The following is a 21,591-nucleotide window of genomic DNA, read 5'->3' as shown; positions in this document are numbered from 1 at the left end:
ACTGCTTGGGTTGGAAGGAACCTCAAAGCCCAACCTCCTGCCGTGGGCAGGGCCGCCCCGCACCTGATCAGGCTGCCCAGGGACCCATCCGACTTGGCCTTTAATGGCAGCGTGTGCCAGTGCCTCGCTGCCCTCTGAGTGAAGAATCTCCCCTTTTAGTTTGAAATCAGTTCCCTTTGTCCAGTCACTATCAGATCATGCAAAAACTTGCTCTCCCTCCTGTTTGTGAGCTCGCTGTTCCCCCCACCCCAGCAGCGGTGCTGGTGGACACCGAATCCCCCGGCTGGGATCTACCTGGGTAAGAGAGGATTGTCGGGCGCTCATCTCGCATCCATGGCAACGCACACTTTGCATATCGTTTTATCCTGAACAAAGGGAAATTAAATACTCGTCGTGAGAGGAGTTCAGGTTCCCAGCAAGGAGGGGGAGGTGGGGAGCAGGCTTTGCCTCCAGGTGGAAACCTGGCACATGGCATCCTTCATGCAATGCACTTCAGGAAAGTGCTGTCAGAGCAAAACGGGAGGCTTTGCGAGGAGCCCAGCCACGCCAGGCTCATTTCAGCTGGCACTGTCAGCAGCTTAGTACAGACTTCCACAGCCATCTCCAACCTTCCACTGGCAGAAAGCCAGAAAATTAAGTTCCAATCAGCATCACATCCTCCTGGGCACTGGAAGGGTTTCCAACATTGGGTGACATCTGTGACTGCTTTGAGTTTGTGACAAAGGTGCGTGTGGTCTCTTTTTTTTCTTCCAACCCCATTGTTCTGAAACTGGGTTGAACATTAATTAAATTGAGTAGTTAACAGCAGCAAGCAGCCTGATTGTTTTCTGCTGCATTCCTAAGGGGTTATTTGCACAAGCAAATAATGACAAAAGCATAAACCCTTCCCTTTCTTGTCCAGTTTGACATGACAACCATGACCCAACACAGGAACCACCACAGCTTGGCCATGCTTCCCTATCCCAGCTTCCTTGTGACAGAAGAGCCACCAGCACAGCCTCTGCAGATGTACCGTGCTACCCACCTGTGGTACACCCCAGCTCCCAGGCAGTGGTACAGAGATGCTGAGAATGCTTCCCCTTTCCCAACAATTTCCAGAAGATGTAAGTGCATCTGAAATGTTACAAGTCAGAATCCTCTCATTTCTAACGCATCAAAAGCTCCATCTGGCACACCTGTGTTTTCTAGCTATCACACAAACAGAGATCTGAAATGTTAAGGAGCTTTGTAAGTAATCCCTATCAGGCAGGATAATTGTTAGAACCGTCAGTGTGTACACTTTGCTTTCTGAAGGGAATTTCTCTTGGTGTGCAGATGCTGACCATGGCTGGAATGGCGAGAAGCAGGCAGAATCACTATACGGAGAGCAGACTGAAAAATGAGATGAAAGCAAACACTATGTTCACTTTAGCAGGGTCAGAAGGAGCTCAGCCTGCCCTCATTCTGCACACCACAGGCCTGGTTTTCATCTCTGGTGGCTACAAAACTGAGGCTATCTGCACAGAGCAGTTGCCTCACTGTGTAGCTGGTATGAAAGGAAGAAATACCATTAACACAGAATCATAGCATCCTCCAGGTCCTTACATCCAAGCTCATCCATAATGCATAGCACTGATTCTGCACTGCACTGGTAGAAACTCAAAAGATGAGAAAACCCTGTGTAATCCTAATGAAACAAAGGAAACGATGACTTCTCCTCAGCTTGAATGTAGTAAGGGCCATTGAAAACTTTGGGGATCAGGAAGGGGTCTGGCAGAGGGCAGGGTGATGTGTGGCACTTGCTGAGGATGAAGGCAGCAGTTTCTGGATGTGGGCACAGTCTGCAGCTGAGTGCAGGCAGGGTTTGTGCTGTGGCTGTAAACTGGGAGCAATGAGCAAATGGGTTCAGCCTTAATGTGAGCTCATATCCAAACTCATCCCAGACCACCTACCATGCCAATGAGAAAATTCTCAGCATTATTACCATTAAAAAATGTTCCACACTTCAAAGGGCAATCAAACCACAAAGCCTGCACAGCAGTGCAAGAGCATGCTGAGCACCAGGCAACCAGAGTGCAACCAGCCCTATTTTTTTCACTTCCTTCCTTCCAGATATTCCCGAGCCCACCAACGGGCTGGCACACCTCACAGACACATGTCCAGCTTCCATCCACTTGAGATGTGCGCAGACAGAAACCAAGAGGCCTTTCCCCATTGGCACCAGCCTCACCCTTGGAGCAGCAGCCATCCTGCCCTGCATAGAGCAGGCGTTGAGCATCCTGCCTCAAGCTGACCTCGTGCCTGAGGACAGGGACCGTCAGCTCCCTGTCTTAGGCTGTCAGCCTCAGATTGCAGTGGCCAGCCTGTCCCAGGTCCCACCTCACCGCCCAAAGGAAAGCACAGGAGCTCTGCAGAGCCTGAAAGCAGTGAGGTCTCCCGCAGGGGAAGGCGGACGGAACTGCAGCCCTTTGTTCTGCTGCGAGGCAGCCCAGGCTCTGATGGCGCGTCGCGAGGGAGAGGCACGCAAAGAATGCACCGGAGCAAGAATGTACAAAGCACAGCTCGCCGTGAAAAAATCCCACAGAAGGCCCTAATTCAATGGTGACGGGGGGCTTTCTCCAGCACAGCAGTAAGTCTGCACCAGAGCAGCACCGCAGTGCCCACGTTCCTTCCCCAGCCCCTGAAGGAGCACAGCTCCCTGCAGGATGTGGCTTCCCCAGCACACAGCTCAGCCTCACCAACCCATCGCACACCCTGCACACAGCTGAGGTATATGAAGTCATACGGAAAACTGTTTCTGCTTGAGATGTGCAATTACGTAGGCTCTGGCTCCAAAGATACCACAAAAGAGCATTTTTTTCCCATTGGTCATCCAGACCATACCGATGCTTATAGAAATACTCAAACAGAACCGAAACCCTGGAAGCTCAGGCACACCAGGGTTTGCTTGCTCACAACCAACACCAGCAGTCGTTTATTTGAATGCGTTTTCACGAGGTGAATGTGACAGAGCTGCTGCTTCCGAGTTAGGGAGCGAGGCTGACAAACAGCACTGAAGAAGAATTAAGAATTACACCGCTAAACTGAGCATTGTCATGTAAATGGAGAACGTCACATGGGAGCTGCGCATTGTTCCCAGAGACAAATGCAGAACTATGGAAGCGAGTTCAATAGTCCTGCCAGTGGGGCACTGGGTTGGGAACTGTCTGGGAGGCTGCCGCAGCTGCAGCTAACAGAGCTGTTCATTAAATTGGCACCTTATGTATATATATATTATATATATAAACAAGCAAAATAAAACAGAAAACACTTTTGTGGCCAAAGAGACTTTGTGAAATTCTATCTAAATATGCTATCACGTCGCTGAACTTACAAAACTTCTATTAAAAAACCATTTTAGCAAAGCAGAGGAAGAGCTTTCCTATAAGTGGTTGGCGACCCTGCACGTAGCAGAGGGGTTGAAACTAGATGATCGTTGTGGTCCTTTTCAACCCAAGCCATTCTATAGTTCTACGAGTCTATTCAATTCAGCCTCTGCTCTGGCAGCACAGGCAGCAGGAATGGGAGGAGGGCTAAAACCCGAAGGCAGGAGGCACCGCAGGGGTTTGCAGGGCACAGCAACACGAGAAGTGACCCTGTCACAGGGTTGGGATGCAGCCTGAGCACCTGGCATAGCTCTGCCCACATCACCCACGGCAGCGTTCCAAAACCGATGGCTCATCAGGGTGCCAGCACAGGCAGGTTGGCTCAGACGGAGCCACACAGCACAAGGCAGGAGGACACAGGTGGATGCGATGCAGCGGGACGCAGCAGAATGCAGCGCAGCTCAGGCAGTCAGCACAAAGGAGGCAAATCACCAACACGCTTTACTGAAATATCAGTTTCTTTAGTATGTTACAGAAAAGCTTATGAACATAGAGAATGTACATAAAAGGCAGACTTTGTAAAATAAAAAGGTCTTTTTGTTTATAAAAAATTAAAAAGTCAAAGTAAAGTGCATGGAACAGTTTTTTTCTCCACTTTTAACTATTGTGCCCAAGTCTCAGCACACAGCGATGCTTTGGGGGTCCTCTTCTGTCACCGTCAGTCCGTTATTTTACCGTCAAATCAAAGGATGGCGACGACTACAGACACACACTTGGGGATCAGAACAGCAGAACCAGATGAACCCACAACACAGACTAACAGCTACCAGAGCACCCGCTCGCGGCTGGACGCGGTGCCAGCGACGGGTCTGCTCTCCTCAAGGGAAATCGGTAGGAGCCAAGCTTCAGAGAGAGCGCAGTTCGCCAGTCGGGGGGTGCCCCATCGTGCGACCGGTCCTCGGACCCAGTGCCAATAATGTTCGTTCGCCGCAGGAGGGAGAACACGTTGGAAGCGCTCCTTCCGCATCCCACGGAGGAGCCGAGGCCGAAGGGACCTCCGCGGCCCTATTGGGCGGAGAGCGGGGAAACGGGGAGCGGAGGCGCGGGAAGGGCGGGTGCCGTCAGAGCGCGGCGGCCTGAGCGCGGCACTGGGCGATGTGGCGGTGCACGAAGTCGACGCGCGCCTGCAGCAGCTCGGCCTGCCGCTCCGACAGGAAGCCGAGGCGCGCCCAGAGGGGCTCCCGGGCCCGGTAGCGGCGGCGCAGCTCGGCGGCGGCGTTGCGGCGGCGGTGCAGCTCGGCCAAACGCCGCGCCGTATCCTCGCGGAAGACGCAGACGGAGCGCAGCAGGGGCTCGTTGTAGGGGTCCCACGTGGCGAGCAGGCGGTAGCCGTGCACCAGCCCCGCCTCGTTGTCCATGAAGACCAGGCCGCCGTCGGGGGCGCGCAGCAGGTTGCTGGTGGCGCGCCGCATGACGCGCGGGTCCCACTGCAGGCTGAACAGGTTGCTGGCCAGACGGTCGAAGTTGGCCGTCAGGTAATCGAAGAGGATCAGGTCGCTCCACTGCACCAACTCCACCAGCTGCGCCGCGGACAGCCCGCCCAGCTCGCCCGCCGCCAGCGCCCGCGGCCGCCCGCCACCCCACGGCGCGGGGGCCACCACGGCCGTCAGGTTGTCCACCCAGCGCGTCAGGCTCACCACCGCGCCCTCGGCCCAGTGCGAGCCGCGCAGCTCCTCCCGCACCGGCTCCCACTGCCGCCCGCGAGCCTCCACCAGCGCCAGCGCCATGGGCGGCAGCCGCTGCTGCATGCCCAGCAGCCCGGCCAGGTGGTAGGAGAGCGCCTCGCCCTGGATCTGCTCCGGGCTCACGCCGTAGCGGACGCAGGCGCGGCTCCCGTCCGACAGCCGGGCCAGCCGGTTGGAGCTACGCCCGCAGCCGCCGCGCTCCAGCGAGGCCACGCGGGCTCCGCGGGCCGCCGCCCGCCACGCCGCCGCTTCCTCGGCCGCGAAGCCCGGCGGCACCCGCGCCTCCAGCTCGCGGCTCCAGAAGATGCCGCGCCGCACCGGGGCCGCCGGCGGGTCCTCCTCCCCTTCCTCCTGCTGCTGCCGCCGCTCCCGTCCCGCGGCCAGCAGCGCCCGGAAAGTTTTCTGCACGCCGCCGCCGCCGCGCGCCTCGCCCCGGGCCGGCCCCGGCGCCGGCTCGCGGAGCGCTAGCAGCGCGCCCAGCAGCAACAGCAGCAGCAGCAGCGCCAGCGCGGCGCGGCCGCCCCGCTCCATGGTGCCGCGCCTCACGCCGCCGCTGCGGGACGCGGCGGCGGGGCGGCCCCGGCGCGGCGCATGGCAGCGGCGCGGAGCGGAGGAGCCCCGGCGGCAGCCCCGCGCCGAGTGCGCCCCGCACCGCCGCGGCCGGCAGGCACCGGCCCGCACCACGTGGGGAGCCGCGCGGCCCGCCCCGCCCCGCGGCGTGGCGCGACGCTTAAAGCGGCGACGCCGCGCGCGGAGGAGGGCCCACCCGCCGCAACACCGGCTCCGAGCGGCCCCGCCCGCCCACGCCTCCCCGTCGCTCGGGCTGAGGCCGGCCCTCGTGGCCCGGCACGGCTCCTCTCCGCGGGTTACCGGCCCGCCCCCGTCCCGCTCACGGAGAGCCCGAGCTCCCGCCGCGGCGCGCCAGCTCCTCCCGCCGGCCGCGACGCCTCGCTGCAGCCGCAGCGCTCCCGGCGGGGAGGCTCCGCGCTGCCCGGCGAGAGGTGCGACCGGTAACGCTGTCCCCTGTAACAGCTTGCGGGGAGAGCGAAGGGCTGCTGGAACAGCTGCCCGACCTGTCGCTACAGCACGCCGGAGTGTTTTCAGAATCTGACAATTAGTATAGGGTTAAACGTCAGCCTGGCTGACCTGCTGCTCGATTTTCAGCACGTTAAGCATTCCTGAGACCGCGATCACCGATCTATTTGGGTCAATCAGATGTCTCATTACTGCTTCACAAACGCCACTGTGAGCAGCTTGCAGATAAACGAGAGCAGCCTCTGGGCTTCCCAGGCTCATCCCGGGGAAGACAGACTGGCCACTGTCCAGATCCAGCATCTTCACAATCAAAAAGATGAAATCTCTGCCTTCCCTCTGTTGTTCTCTGCTTAACTCAGTTTCAGCCACTTTACAAAGCCAGGCCCAAAGACTGGCTGGGGAATGGTGGGATCAGCACAACACAGCTGAGCATGGGACCAGGGCTACCTGGTCCCAGGGCTCGGGCAAGCTCTGATCTGCATCAGCATCACGCGTCTCGACTTGACACTCACCTACAGCCTGAGGCTTCTGCCCAGCCCCACTGTCCCCTCCCCGCTGTTATGGAAAGTGTTCTAAGACAGACACCTTTGGACTACCGTGATCAGCCCCTTTTGAAGTAATCCTGCCCAGAAGCTTCTCTCCCTTCAGCAAGCACTGACAGACACTTTACGTTCACCTCTGCCTTTGAGGAGGGGGGGATTCCCGTTGCCAGAATTCACTCACCTCTGTGCCAAGTCCTTGAGCCCAGGGACCGCCACGTGAACTCAGCAGGGCTGCCGGCTCCTTCCCAGCATGCAGCAGCGAGGTGAGCCCAAGCTGTTTCTTCAGTGTGGTCTCTCAGCATAGCACAGCGCTCCAAGTCCTTTCTTTACTCTGAGTGCTGGTCCAGGCTTCTGGTGGAAATAGGGATGTCTCTCTCCAGTCCAGCATTATCTTCCTAGGCTGACTCTCCTAAGGCTCTTCATGCAGCTTCTTCCCACTGGTGGACTTCTCCAGCTCAGTCTGTGTTCTTTTTAATTCACACATCAGATTACCAAACAGCACTACTACTCTCTAACATCTTCTCCACCAGTGCTCACACCTATTTAGTAGCTCTGGCTCCTTGCAGTCAGCTGGCGCCAATGAGTTCCCAAATTAGTGACCTCCACTGTTGTTTGGGTTTCTTTTGGTGTTTTTTTTTTTAATTATTATTTGTTTGGGGTTTTTTGTTTTTGTTTTTGTTTTTTTAAAGGAACAGTCTCCAATTGCTCTTGGGACAGATGCAGGTGTGGAATAGAGCTCGCTCTGGGAAGATGAAAACAGCTGTGGATGGGCTGTGGGAAGTGATGCCTTTACTTCCTCAATACTGTATGTTCCTTGTCCCTCCATACTTCCTTTGTGTTTTCATCCATTGGATTTGTGAAAATGTGGTTTTCAGGATCTTTTTATGTTGCACTGATTTGTACCAGCAGACGTATAGTACTGCTTTGCTGCTGCAGACTGGGCTGAGCACAGCTGCCCAATGCTGTCTCCTCATTCCTTCCTGTGGCCAGGGAGCCATTCTGGCTGCATGGATGGGGGGGAACTGCCTGCAAAATGCTCCAGTGCAGATGCACAGTTACCAGCAAAACAATGCCACTGGCAATGCAGCTTGTTCCTCTTGGGGAACAGTTGGATTTTTGGATTAAGTTACACTGGCAAAAGCTTACTGTGCAAAGTTATGTGCTTAGCATCACTGTATACTGTTTCCATTAAAGGAGTGCTTTGTACAAAGGTATCATCACTGTAGTCCGTGTGTGTGTCCAACCATCACAATGGATTTACACTTTTCAGTTTAGAAGTATCCCTCTGGTGAGGAACTCCAGCAATTGCAGGGTGAGATTTGCAGATGGCTGTTTTGACTGCAGGGCTGAAGAAAATCAGGTGTCTCATAGCAGAGAAGAGTATTGGGGACCTCAAACTTTAGGTGTGGGGCTGATTTTTGCAAGAGTTGCAAGATGGAACTGGGAAACCTGGAAGCTTTTCTATTGCTCATGTTCTGCTTTTGGTCCCTTAGAAAAGCTCCCTGACAAATGGGACTCTGTAGGTCTTTTTTGTAATCTGAAGCGCCATGTAGAACATGAAGCTGAGCAATTTCCGTATACAGAACAGATCATATCTCCCCTGTATTCAGAGTCTCTCTGTTTTAATATCTGTGACTCTGTTTTTAATATCAAAGCAATAAATGAGTAAGTGCTCGAGCTCTCAAGCCTGGCTCTTGAAAGTGTTCATAAGACTTGTCAGGTGCTTGATGGTGCTCGATCTGCCGGGGAATTTGCTCTTATCCCTGCTAAAGGTGAGCTGCAAAGGCAGAGAGAAGTTGGTATTAATGCAGCATCCGAGGCTCCCTGCCCTCCCTGCATACATCCCTTCTGGAGCCATCTGTGTCCATTGCATAAAACACATTTTTTTCAGGGTGGGAAGTAAAGAGGTTCAAGGAACCTTTTCCAGTGAAATTGCTGAGGCAATTTATGTAATCACCACGTGAGAGGATAAATAATGCAGTGGGTATGTGCCCCTGCTTTCAGACAGGGCTTCCTGAAGGGTTAGATCCCATTGCCTGCAATTTTCGTGTCATATATATTGATAGCAAATCTATTCTCCTCCTGGCTGCCAAAATACACAGGAGAAGAACATTGCTCAGTGCTGCTCACATAGTTATTCCAGGCAGTTGCCTTGATGCAGCGTAACACAAGAGAGAGGGCAGACCCCAAAGCGGTGTCTTTCTGGAAAAGAGGAGGACAAAGCACCTGGATCACAGCCCATAGCCATTCTCTATTCCTCACCCCCATCCTACAGACCCATAAAGAAATGTGCATCATTTGGAAAGATACCGTCTTTAAAAAGAGACTCCATCATCTTCTGGTAAGCTGGGCGAGGGGTTAATTACCCTTGCCGTTAAAAATATCCTTTTGCCTTTAATGCTTTCTGCAGGCACATAGGCCCTGTGAAGGGCCCAGTTAGACTGGGATGGACCAGACTTGACTAGAAAAACGAGGCCAGAGTAAAGGTAGAGTTACTACTGTTACAGGAAGGAAAAAAATGCTCGTAAAACGTAGCGTCTACTGCAAACACACACCCAGGACACATCTTAAACTTTTCAGCAAGTGCTAAAAACGTGCAGTGTTTGCAGGGCTGGTGAAAGCACTGTAATTAGCCGCAAGGTAACAACCCCAGCCATGCCAGTGAGCAGCCAGCAGCACGCCGAGCTGCAGGCCCAGCTCCTGGCCCTCACACCTCTATGCCACACAGGCGGCAGAGCCAGCTGTATCCTGTCCATGCTGAGCACCTCAGGCAGCCTGCACCTCGTACACCAGGGCCTGCACTTGCTCATCAGGGCCTGCTTAGCCTGGCCCTCATCGCTCAGGCCTGCATAAGGGCCCACTGAGCTCACAGTGTGCAGCAAAGAACGTGGCCTCCAGCCCTGTGTGGGGATGGAGTCGGCTCCTGAGGAGAGCTGTGGGCCCTTCTCAGGTGACAGTTTGCTCGTTGGCATCAGGCCGTGCTGAGGCTCTCTCCTGCACACTGTGAGCTCAGTGGGCCCTTATGCAGGCCTGAGCGATGAGGGCCTCCATATTTTGCTTGTGCGGTTTCATGTGGCTCCAATGATGGGATTTCCACCCCTCCTTGCAGACATCTCCACCAGAAATTCTGACAGTGGCTGCAATTCCTATTGTGATAATGCTTCTGCACATTCCAGCTGTTACATTAGTGACTGATGTTCTCAGTCTTCACTGAAGAAACTAAATAGGGTCTACCTCAACACAGGGAAGGACAGCCAAACTGGAGGTGAGCCAGCTGAGCCCAGATATAATCCAGCTGCAACAGCCAGGCATGAGCTCAGAAGCTCTGTTTCAGGTTGCTAGCACAGGAATTCCACTGTGCTTGCATGGCTTCCCTGAGCTCAGACTCAAGAGGACCAGTCAGCTCGGGTCAGGGAAGCTGCGGGAAGCCCTGCATGGCTCGTCCTGCAGTGGAGATGTCCTTGTGTGCAGCCTGCTGATGCAGGGTGAGAGGCAGCAAACAGAAGAAGCCCCACACCTTAGCCACAAAGCAGTTCCCATTTGGAAAGCCCCACCTCACCATTATTCTGTGATTGGGGTCTGTGACATTGAGAAGTTTTCCTGCTGTGCACTCTACATCTTAATGGGACCTATTTAAATTTCTAAGCCCTAATAAACAAAGCATTAACATTCAATAAATGTCTCATTGATTACGTATTTACTTATCTGCTATTTAGCTAGCATCCTCTGAAGGAATGAATAAAGAGTCAGAAGCAAGAGAGAGTTACTGCCTGTGATCCTAATGGCAGTGGGAAAATACCCTTCAGAGGGCAAGGGCTGCAGGCCCAAACTGACTCTGCCCAATATCTAAATGCTGTAAGCATATTTTTTATTCATTAGGCTTTCTTAAAAGCCCTATAACTTTTTTTTTTTTTTTTTAATGTCAAAATGTACTCTAGCTCTCAATGAAACCCGAACATGTTATCTGCAAATAGGAAAGTATTTCAGCTCCTGCATAACTGAACTGGCCCAAAGCACTGCTTAGCTCCTCAGTCTGCAAAGTCTGTGGTGCCACTGAGCAGCTCAGCAACAAGGAGGTGCCTGGTTGAAGCTTCAGGCTGTAAAGCCACAAAGTAAAGATGTGACCTGCATGGCTGCTGCAGCTGGGCTATGCATTGTGCTGTGTGCTGGTGCTGTACGCCTCCACTGCCTCTCCAGGGATGGAGATGCTGCTCATCTTCTGTGAGCCTCCAACCAGTTTGGGACTACTGGCTCCAGGCTGCACCTGACATGTGCTGCACAAAGCATGGCTTTTGTCAGGAGAGATGAAATAGAAAAGTGCAGGGGTGAGTCTCTACTTAGCCTTTCTCACAGCCAAAAATCTGGCCTGACAGAGCGTTGGTGTTTGTTTCTACAGCTGGCCCTGCTGCATCTCCCTGCAGCATCAAGTGTGACCCTTAGCTTGCCTGTGCCTCAGTTTCTCAGCTTGCAGAATAGGATACGGTAAGGATAAGTTATTTGATAATGTCCAAAGTAGTCCTCAAGTTCTCCTTGACAGCTGGAAACAGCTGGTAGGGACTAGAGGATGCCAACACAGCAGAACTGTATTATTTTTGTTGTCACTGTTCACTGTCACTGAAATTAACTTCTGATTTGTCTATATGACTGTGTCCTTCTCACTGACATCAAGTTAAAGACAGGAAAAAAGCAAAAGGGTTTTGGGAATAAATGAGCTTCTTTCCATCTTCCATCTCAGGCTTGGTTCAGCCTTCATCTCTGTCCTGCTCCCATGTATTGCCTTTAAGCTTCCACAGCATGTGGGTGGAGAGGAAGGGCAGCATGGACTTTACAAAAAAAGAGCTCTTCTTCCTCTGGGAAGCCGACCAACATTTTTGTTTTGATTTATCCCAGTTTCCTTGCAAATGACTTTCTGCCTAGCTGTCAAACTTTCTGTAAACACTTCAGCAAGAGTCACGAAATAAATCCCCCAATGAGGAGAAAAACAAACACAGTCACAAGACTGAAGTCAGCTCTCTCTTCCTCCTGCTCTTTGCTAGGCATCACAGGAGCTGATTTTCCACCAAGTCACTAACAGAAAACAAAACAGACCAAGGAGGTAACAAGGATGCAGCACAACAAAGAAGGGTATGATGGAAAAAATAACACCCATGTATTTTTTGAAGCTTTGCGATGGATGTGAGCAGACTTCAGTCTACTTCAGGACTGTGGAGCAATGGAGGTGGACACAGCTGTGCCAGCTACTTCCCAGCTCTGTACCACACACATGCACTGCATTTCTCTAATTGTCCTTTCACACAGCTCTTCAGATAAAGTATCAACACACTGCAGGGTCTGTGCCACCAGCAGCTCATTGAGCTGCAGCACTGAGCAATCATAGGGTTTTACAGCCTGAAGCAGCAACATGAAACACCTCTCAGTGCTCCCTCTTTTTTTGGAGAGAGGACAGTGAGGACAAAGCCCTTGTGAAGACTCTGGGCCTTTTTTTCTCCATGTGGAAGGCACAGAAGAGAAGGTACTTGTGAGAAGGTGCATTGCCTGTGGTGGAACGGATTCTTCCTGGGCTGTGGTATCAGCAACACCATGCAGCCTGACAGCATCTCTCACCAGCAGCTGCGGTGCTCAGGAGCACACCCAAAGCCTCAGAGACCTTCCCATCTTCTGCTGCCAAGTCAAGGCAGGCACAATATTCATTAGGCTAAATATGCAACGGAAGGGAGATATTCAGGCTGCTCTGAGACAGGACTAGATAGGCTTGTATTATGAATTCTGCTCTGGAAGCAAAATATTTAATGTGCAACACCCATCTTAATTGCTTTATTATGTTAAAATGTCAAGGTTGAATCTAACAGTTTCTACTCATGGTCAAATGCTCTGTAATGGTCAGAAGCAGTTAAAATGCCATCAATGTGCAGCGAAGAATCGCTAGTCAAATACAAATTATTCTATGATTTATTGCTTTTAGTAGAGCCCAACGATCAGCATGCCAACAGGGAAGTGAACTCTCTCAAGTCTCTATGAGCCTTCTTCCCCACTCTGGATGAAATGAGGCTAACAATGAAAACAAAGCATTTATCAATACAGTGCTCAGCTGAAAGGACCTCAGATGTGAGGGAGGAGGTTCCCAGGATTTGGCATCTACCTCCTGCACACAGTGTGTGAGGAGACCCTAGCCACACAATCCATGTTAATCTACATGTTGGGAGCTCTACAGTTTGGGATGTTGGCTTTGACGTGAGATAGCGGCTGCCTTCTGTGCACGTGTTCTCTGCCTCCAGAAGCCATGGGAAGCCAAGAGCCAGCTGAGACACTTCCTGGAGCAGAGAGCTTTTACATCCTGGATGTGCTGTCTGGGGTGGAATTGGCAGAAAGATGACATCATTGGGGTCTGCAACTTTAAAATTAAACAACAGCAGATGAAATCAGTCTCTGCTCCAGGAGAGCTGGCTGCCTGTAGCAGTTCCTTTCAGGCAGCCTTGGTCAGAGAAGAGTTGTGCTATTAAATTTCCAAGATATTTCTACTAGGAAAAACCAGAACACTGAATTTAGCTTGGTTATCAGCACGGCAGGTGAGAGGACAATTAGCTGGGAAATAGAGACATTGGTGAAGGGCAGGAGCAGAAACCATCTGTGCCCTGGAGCAGAAAGAAGTAGCACAGGGATGAGAAGGGGCACCCAGACCATGCTGCCTCTGCCCAACATCACCTGAGGAAATGCCTGAGCCCTGCACTAACAAGAAACTGAGCCAAGGATTTCCCATGGCACCTTATGCTCGTGGCTGTTTGTCTCACAGCGCCCCAGCAGCAGTGCTCAGGGAAGCCTGCTGACAGGGAGCAGCGTGGCTTCTCAGCCCTTTCTGCTTCCCTGGCCACGTTTTATTCGGCTCCCTCAGCCTTGCTGCCATCAGCCCTCTTTGCTCCTGGGAATTTAAGAAAGTTCAAACGGGAGACATTCCCCTGAGGATTTTATCAGTTTTCCTTTGCCAGAAACATTTTTTTCCTTTCATGTGCAAACAAAACAAAACAAAAAAATGATACGAGGACTAGTAGTAATAAAAATAAATCAGGGCAGTAGGGCCAATGAGCTCTGTGCTGAAATTCCTTTCTTTCAAGGGTTTTCCCTGGACAGCAACATAGCCCATGAGTATAAGCCAGGAAGTACTCATCCAAAACCACAAGAAAGCACAAGTGGCAGACACCAGGAACACTGTTTGAATTTGGCACTATGCTTCCTGTCTGAGTCTCATGAAAAGTTCCAGGAACAATCCTGGATTTGTTTCACCTCAAAATCCATGGGGCCCACAAACAGAATTTGAATGAAAAAAGCGTTCAGGATTTTCTAAAAAAGCAATGCTACTTCAAATTTATTTTTTCCTCACTTCTAAAATTGTATCTTCTGTAATTTTCTTATACATTACCAGTATGCACTGCTGCACCTGATGTGTTACAATATGACATAATACAGTAGCTGGAATGCTTTATTAATTTAATGTAATTTAATTGAACACATAATGTTAATAATTAGCGGTAGCTGTTACTCAGAGCTAGTTAAAGCTTCATGCCAATTCCCTGAAGCATTTTATCTCATTCCTTCAATCTGTGCCGCAGTGTAACAGATTGACACTATGTGCAGCATAAATAATGTGAGTGCTAGGGTGAGTCAATAGCAATAATTTGCAGAAAGCAGAATGCTGTAAGAAATAGCTTAGTATTAGTGATACTTTGTGCTTAGCTCATATTTTCCATCCCTATTTCAGCAGACACTTTAGTAAGGCAATTAAAACCCCATTCATTACTTCTGTTGTCCAGACAGGCAACCAGAGGCTGGGACCAATGCAGTGTCTCCAGGCAGAATTAATGCCTGGGTGCTGCCTTCCGTGAGTGCTACTAGCTTTGGCCTTGCTTTGAAGGGCTGGAGGATGTTGGAGGAGCCCAGAACAAGAAGCAATGCAGCACTCACACTGTAACCAGCCTGAATTTCCCTCTGAATTCCCTGGTTTTAGCAGCAGGTAGTTCACTTCAAAAGCCTCAGATTCCCTCTCCTTCCCTACTGCCCCTGCTCCAGTCTCTCAAGAGACTTTTGGTCTCGCTCACCCTGAGCACACAGAGCAAACTGCACTCAGATAGACAGAACTGCAAAAATGGGATGGAGTAAGGTGAGGGGCTCTGGTGTCACACTTTCTTCGATGTCCATCATGTACTGCAGGTCCTTATGGACAGCTTGGCTCTAACTGTAGACCAACACCTCCTAAAAGGCTGCTCATCCTTGGATCAGGGCCTAACAGAGAAATTTCTTTTGTCTCCAAGGCACTGCACTCTTGAGTGGATAATCCATTCTTTCAGTATGACTCAGACCAGTCCCCTTCTGTTGGGCAGCATTTTGGTGGGTCCTGCTGGCTTTTGCCAACTCTAATGCAGGTGCAACCCAGAGGATCATTCACACCGAAAAAACCCATAGGTCTTGCAAGTGTGTTGAAGGATTGGAAAGGCCCATTCCTCTCCCTGTCCTTGGAAGGACGTGCTGGCTCTGAGGAATGAGCTAGGATGCACAGAGGTCTGTGCTCCTCCCTCTCTCACTCACTGAGCTTTGTTGCTATTCCTAGACACGAAGACCCAGGTCTAAGCCACTAGCATTTACATGGCTTGATACTTTTATAGCAACAAAAACGAGTTTCCTATTAGCCAAAAGTGGCTGGGATCCCAGGTCTGGAGCTGTGCTGATGGGGTAATGTCTGGAAAAAAAAAAAAAGGAAATCTCCAACATGGAAACACTAAATGCTATGGCAACAAGAGGAGCAACAAACAGAGCTTAAAGACATAGGCTTAGCATTAATTTAAGCATTGGGAATTAGAGAAAGGGAAATATCAGTAATTTATAATGCTGTGTTTTATGTGGGCTGAGGAGACAGGATCATATGCCCTTGAACATGGAGATACATGCACTAGAGGCAGACAGACAGGATCCTGCTCCAGGCTGCTGGCTTTCATCAGAATCCCTTCTGGCCATTCAGCTGACACTACATGTGGAAACTGAGCTCTTCCCGCATTATCCCTTCTGACTGCACCTTCTTCCTTCCAGCCCTGTGCTGTAACTACAGAGTGGGGAACATATCTGCCTAATTTGTTAATCCAGCTATAGTAGCTGGCTGACCTGCCCCTGCCGAGCCCCCTGTCTCTGAGTCATGGAGAGATTCCCTCCTCTCCCCTCCTCAAAAAGCAGAGATCTTCTCTGGTGACACCCAGCTGCTTCGTGCTATCTGACAGCTCCCTGTAGAAGAAGTGTACTTTCATTGATGCTGCCCATGGAGCTGACATTTCCCAGGTCTCCCTTCACCCTTGGCAAAAGGATAATTTCCATATATAAACCTTCTGAATTCTATCCAGAGCAGACCAAAAGAGGCTTTTCTTGTTTCATTTATTTTCTCTGTGGATCTCAGTCTCTAACCGTAAGTTTGCAGTAAATGCCTGCAGAAGACAAGCAGGTAAAATGCACTGAAGTACTGAAAGTACTCAGTTGACTTCTGAAGTCAGGACACAGCTTCAGCCCAGCAGATGTGAATTTACCGTGTTTGTACTTCTGCCACAAGTTTCCTTGGAGATCTCCGAGAAACCATTCCTCTTCCCTAAATTTCCAAGCTCCAAAGTGTCTGTGCCAGAGAGACTATAAAATGTTTGGGCTAGGACTCTCTTAGGTGCATGTGCATTACCCACTGCAGAGAGGCTTTAGTGTGACCAAGCCCTGACACTGCTGCTTGCATACAGCCACAGAGTCACCTGCTGAGTAAGGCACTGCCAGGCCATTCCCTTGCAAAGCGCAGCACCTCGATTTCCAGGCCCTTGGAACCACTGCTTCCTTATGATCTATGCGTAAAGATCTGCAAGTCATCATTGTGAAACAGACACATTTCCTCGTAAAAAACAGAGCAACGCTCCACTCCGTGTTTAGCTTTTTTTTCTTTAATTTAAAAAAACAACACCACAAGGTCCCACTCCTCAGTGTCCAATGGGAATGACACCTAAATTTCAAGCAAGTGACCCCATTTCTTTTTCTCATTCAGTTGCTCCCACTGTCTGAGCCATTTTCCTCCTCCTGTCATGGGATGCTGCCTTTCCCTTTGCCTTGAGGCCCTCACACCGCGCTTAGCCCAATGGGAAGGAGGAGAAGGAGGTATTGCTTCAGTTTGTGCCAAGCTGGCAGGAAGGGATGAAGATCAGAAGCAGCAGTAGAGAGAGGAGATGAAATGCCATTGGTGTGAATTCCTCCCTCCAAAGACCAGGCTGAGGACAAAGCTCTCACCTTCAGGACCTGCCATGGGACAAGCTAATCGTGGGGAACAGGGCCTATTTCTCTCCCCTTGATTCACTATTTGATCATGGACTAGTTCTTTCAATTCTGTTGTATCTGTTCCCTTCTTCTAGCTGACAGGATAAGAATGCCATTCCTTGTGAAGTCCTTTGATATCCAAGGAAGAAAATCATCATACAGAAGCTACAGCTGATTAGCTTTATTAGTGTCACAGCCGTCTTATTCTTGAAAAAATCTCTTGCTTGTACAAAGGACATCATGGTTGAATAACTCTGTCTGATGTCACACAAGTCTATCTGCTTTCATTGTATAGAAAGAAAGGGAGTTGTGTTCCTTCATTTGAGGACTTGTTAAGCTTCTCAATGTGTGTCCTGGCAAGGCATAGTGAAGAGCAGGTAAAAGGATACATGAGAATAATGACAACCTTTTGCTTTTGCTTCTGTCTCAGTAGATCTGTGTTTCCTGAGTTTCAGCAATTTCTAAGTAAATGAAAAAAAAAAACAAAACAAAACAGTTTATGGTTTTCACAATTTCATCCAAGTTTCCTCAAAACTGGAGCCAGGTACATTCCAGCCCAAGGGATCCTTTCTGACCAAAGCGTCTGCTTTCCAGTGAGAAACATTCCATGAGATGTTGTGCTCCAGCTGGGAGCCCTTCCCAGTGCCCTGCTCATGGCAAGGACTCCCACCTGGTGCCAGCTGGCAGAGGACAACCCTGTACTGGTGCCTCAGCCTCCCTGCTGCCTGCCTCATGCTCACGGGCTGCTTGGCAGCCTGCTAGGCAGCAGCAGAGTGGAAATCCCATGCTATTTCCTGAATGCAACCCCAATACAACACTGTGCATGGAGGTAGGACACAACATTTTTGAACTAACAGTTGTGGGATCAGACCCTGCATCCTTCCAACGGGCATCTTCTAAAGATGGAAAGGCTTTTGTTTTTCAGTTTGTCAGCTGTGTGCCTGTTGGATCTGTCAAGCAGCCTGCAGAACTGGAGCAGGGAGATCTGAGAACCCTCGTGCTGCAGCAGAGCTGGAACCCAAAGCTGGTGGCTCTCAGTTCAGGACAGCCTCAGCCAGAGTACCACACTAAGAGCTGAGACAAGCTTCCCTAAGAAAAACTAGCTCTATTCTCAGCTGCTGGGAATAATCTCCAGAGAGGAACAAATGGGTTCATGGCCTTTTTTTCACCTTTCCTAGCTATAATGCAGTCTTGCAAGAGTCTTCATCTCATAGGTTTTGGAGTTAATTTTTCAGTGGATATTTTGTACAGGAAAAAATCAGATCTTGTCTCTACTTTTTTTCCTGGTAAATTGCATGCAAAGCTTGAGAATGAAGAGGATTAGGATATCTATGACAGAGGTATAGCGTAATTATCTGAGAGAAGATGTAAACTGTATATAGGCTGTTTAAAGTGATGTTGGTTAGCTTTGTTAGTACATGTTTAATGCAATCCCTCTGTGGAAAACTGTAATAAAAATATCAGTTCTCTAAAGATTCAGCTTAGTCTGCTCTACACGGCTGTTATCAGAGATATCCATTCAGTTTCACATGAAAAAGCAGCAAAGTCTTGGCTTTTCTGATGCTTCAAAGGATAAGACATAAGAAGAAAATGAAGCCTTTCTGAGAAGCAGAAGTCCCACTTTTCAGGCCTTTTTCATTCATTTCTAGAAGGAGCAACAGAAGCACCAGCTTATCTCACTTCCTTTTGCTATTTCACTTTCTGCTTCTCCTTGCAGCTCAGGAAATGTTACTGAGGAGCCACAGCCAGGGCAGAAGTTTCTGCTGAAGAGCCACCGAGTGGCATGTGGTCCAGCTGTGCCTCCTTTGGCCCTGTCTGTGGGACCAGCTGTGGGCTCAAAACATCCCAGGGTGTTAAAGGGACAAAATCAGCATCGAACAAAGCATCTGTTCAGCAGCTTTCTGGGAAAGTCCTGAAACAAGCATTCTACAAACTGCTTTGTGCTTCTTGTACGAAGTAACATGAAGAGAAAGCTTTTGCCACAAGTTGCCTTATGTTATTTTACCACCAGTGGGAAGCAGTTGGGTCTCCGCAGAATTTATCCGCCATTCTGTTAACAGAAAGGCCTTGAACACCCAAACACCTCACCTGGACTCCTTCAGCAAGCTTCTCAGCTATTTGCATTTGACTTATCTAGGTACCCATCATCACCCCAACGTCTGGCTGTAGAAAAGTTGACACGATGCTGACAACAGTAATGGAAGCCAATGGGAATTTGCTCTGATCATGTTAGAAGAAAGAACGGAATTTATAAAACAGAAACCCAACAGTCTGGGCATCTCATTCTAGGCCATGAAAACATACACACTTCTCAGCTTAATCCTGCTGCCAGCCCATCTGTCTCAGCCCCTCATGTAAGAAACGATACACAGTCTTCAAGTCCCTGCTCAGAGCTGTGAGAAAGCATTCATTAATTCTTAAAAGGCATGAAGATAAGATACTTCTCTGAATAAGTTCAGAAGAAAGATATTAGAAGTCAACAACCCTAAATCCACTATTGCTGTAAAGAGGTTAATTCTACATGTCTGCTTTTAGTCAAAACTCGTTGAGGAGAAGTATGTGGTTATCCCAGAGAGGCTGGAATCAAGCACACTCCTTAAGGTACAGATTGCTGTGGTTCAGTGTAAGGTCACAACACCAAGGTAGGCATGAGGGCAGTGGGAGGACACAGAAAATATCACATGCCTGGGCATGTGGACAGACAGGAACTGAAAATAACACCTGGTTCATCACGGAGAAACTTAAGACCCCAAGAAAATCAGGCAACTCAAATTTTAACAAAGAAAAGTGGTCAAGCCACTGCCCATGTGAGCATGGGGAAGGATGCAGCAAGCTGCTGGGAGACAGCAGAGAGAAAGCAAGGGACGGCAAGAGAGAGACCTTCCCTATCACTTCTCAAGAGTGCTTTGTCCTTCCATTCCTTCTACCTTACATGTTATAAACTCTGTGACAACACTGGCTAGTTTGGATTCCATGAATAAATATTTGTATTTTTAACTGACCCTATCCTGACTTAAGAGTAATTTCAAGGCAACTGGATAATAACAAGGTTCTTCTCACCCAGGTCTGTGCCAATTTATTAAGTGGGGTGCTAGGGAGACTTCAGTAAGCTTCCTCATTCCCAGCATGTTCTCCAGGCTGTGCCCCAAGAGGATCCGCATGAGCCGGCTCACAGAGAGGAAATTGCTCTTGTTAAACCAAATGATATGGTTGAGAAAACTGACAGCCTGCTGGGCTCACTCATCCTTTGTGTGCTTAAAAGCTTGTCTGTTTTTTCCAGCTATATCACTTGGCCTAATCAATATTTTTCCTCCTCCTACAAACTGTGCTATGTTATTAACCATGGGAACTTAATCATATTTTTCTCTACATTACACAAGAATAACATGTTTAAAGAGACTGAGACAGAAAAAGCAAAGGATAAGGAAAAACAGCTGCTAATCCCTTGTGCCAGGAATATAAGATAATTACACTTCTGGAGACATCTGAAAACTTTGCAAGCTTCACGTCTGATGGATCAATTTAAACCAGATCATGATCTCAATGTGACAGTTCTACCCACTCGGGATATCACAATTGTGGCTGACAAGCATGCTTCAGTCCATCCCATTTAAGAAGGCATTAAGGACCCATTGTAAACATTATCCACATGAAGACAAGCATCTATTTGAGAGCTCCTTTGACTGTGGGCCTCCCCACAAGATGCCCTTGCCTCACATGTCTGAGGGCATTATCCTCAGAGTTGCTGGTTTATCCTCTTTGACAAGCCACTGCTGTGCCCAAGTGCTCTGTGGCCATGTCACGCTGGCATCATTGCAGCTGCTCTCCCATAGGCATAGGACCATCTCTTCCTGACATTTCTGCCTGTGGGTTGCAGGAGACAGCACTGTTATACCTATGGCAGGGAAAGTAAACACTGGTTGTAAAGCCTCACATAAAAAAGTAGCTTATGTTAAATAAAAGCAGAAGTACAAGAACACAGAAGACAAAGCAGTGAATGCTTGTCTCTCACCTTCCTCTGAGAGACATTTGACTTGAACAAGTGATGAAAATGATTTTGTTCTTCAGTCGTAGCATTTCACTCTTTTCTTCCTTGTTACAGAACAGCTTGCTTTGACTTTGACTATTCCCACACGTTAAGAAAAGCCTTTCTCCTGTGAAAACATGTTTCTTTGATCCTCTCACCTGTTAAGATTTCCTGTTCTTTGTGAATTTCTCAGTTTTACTGACCACGACCAACATCTGGTCTTTTTGCTTTGATGTTAGAGATCTTCCACTTCCCCCTTCTTTCTCATAAAGAAGCTGGAGAAGCTAACAAACACTTGCAGCCAGCTCAGCCTCCCAAAGAGTTTCCCTTTGGCAGGCAGTGAGGTTTAATGACTAACATCTTCCCTTTCGGGCAGGTGCTTGCTGCCCATCTTCCATAGTGGAGCAGTTCTGGAAACCAGGAATCATACTTGGGATGGAAAACTGTTCCAAAGAAGGGTTTCTGCCTCAAGTAAAGGTACTTTCAGGATATGCTATGGAGCTCACCGTCTCACTGGCCCAGCACCTATTTAGTTCTCTTCATAAATAAGTTATGTTACACAGCAGGTAAGATGGCTA

General features: G+C 49.5%; 1 protein-coding gene across 1 annotated transcript; it reads right to left on the bottom strand.

Annotated features, from left to right (window-relative positions):
- Positions 1 to 3,844: 3,844 nt before the first annotated feature.
- Positions 3,845 to 5,819, bottom strand: FJX1 (four-jointed box kinase 1). The gene has a single exon (XM_085224578.1). It carries the CDS (start codon positions 5,618 to 5,620, stop codon positions 4,466 to 4,468), a length of 1,155 nt encoding a protein of 384 aa, XP_085080704.1. The 5' UTR covers positions 5,621 to 5,819; the 3' UTR covers positions 3,845 to 4,465.
- Positions 5,820 to 21,591: the final 15,772 nt, after the last annotated feature.

Source organism: Meleagris gallopavo, chromosome 5 (assembly GCF_905368555.1).
Source record: "Meleagris gallopavo chromosome 5, MGAL_WU_HG_1.1, whole genome shotgun sequence".
Classification (NCBI taxonomy): domain Eukaryota; kingdom Metazoa; phylum Chordata; class Aves; order Galliformes; family Phasianidae; genus Meleagris; species Meleagris gallopavo.
This window is presented reverse-complemented; position numbering and strand designations above follow the sequence as displayed.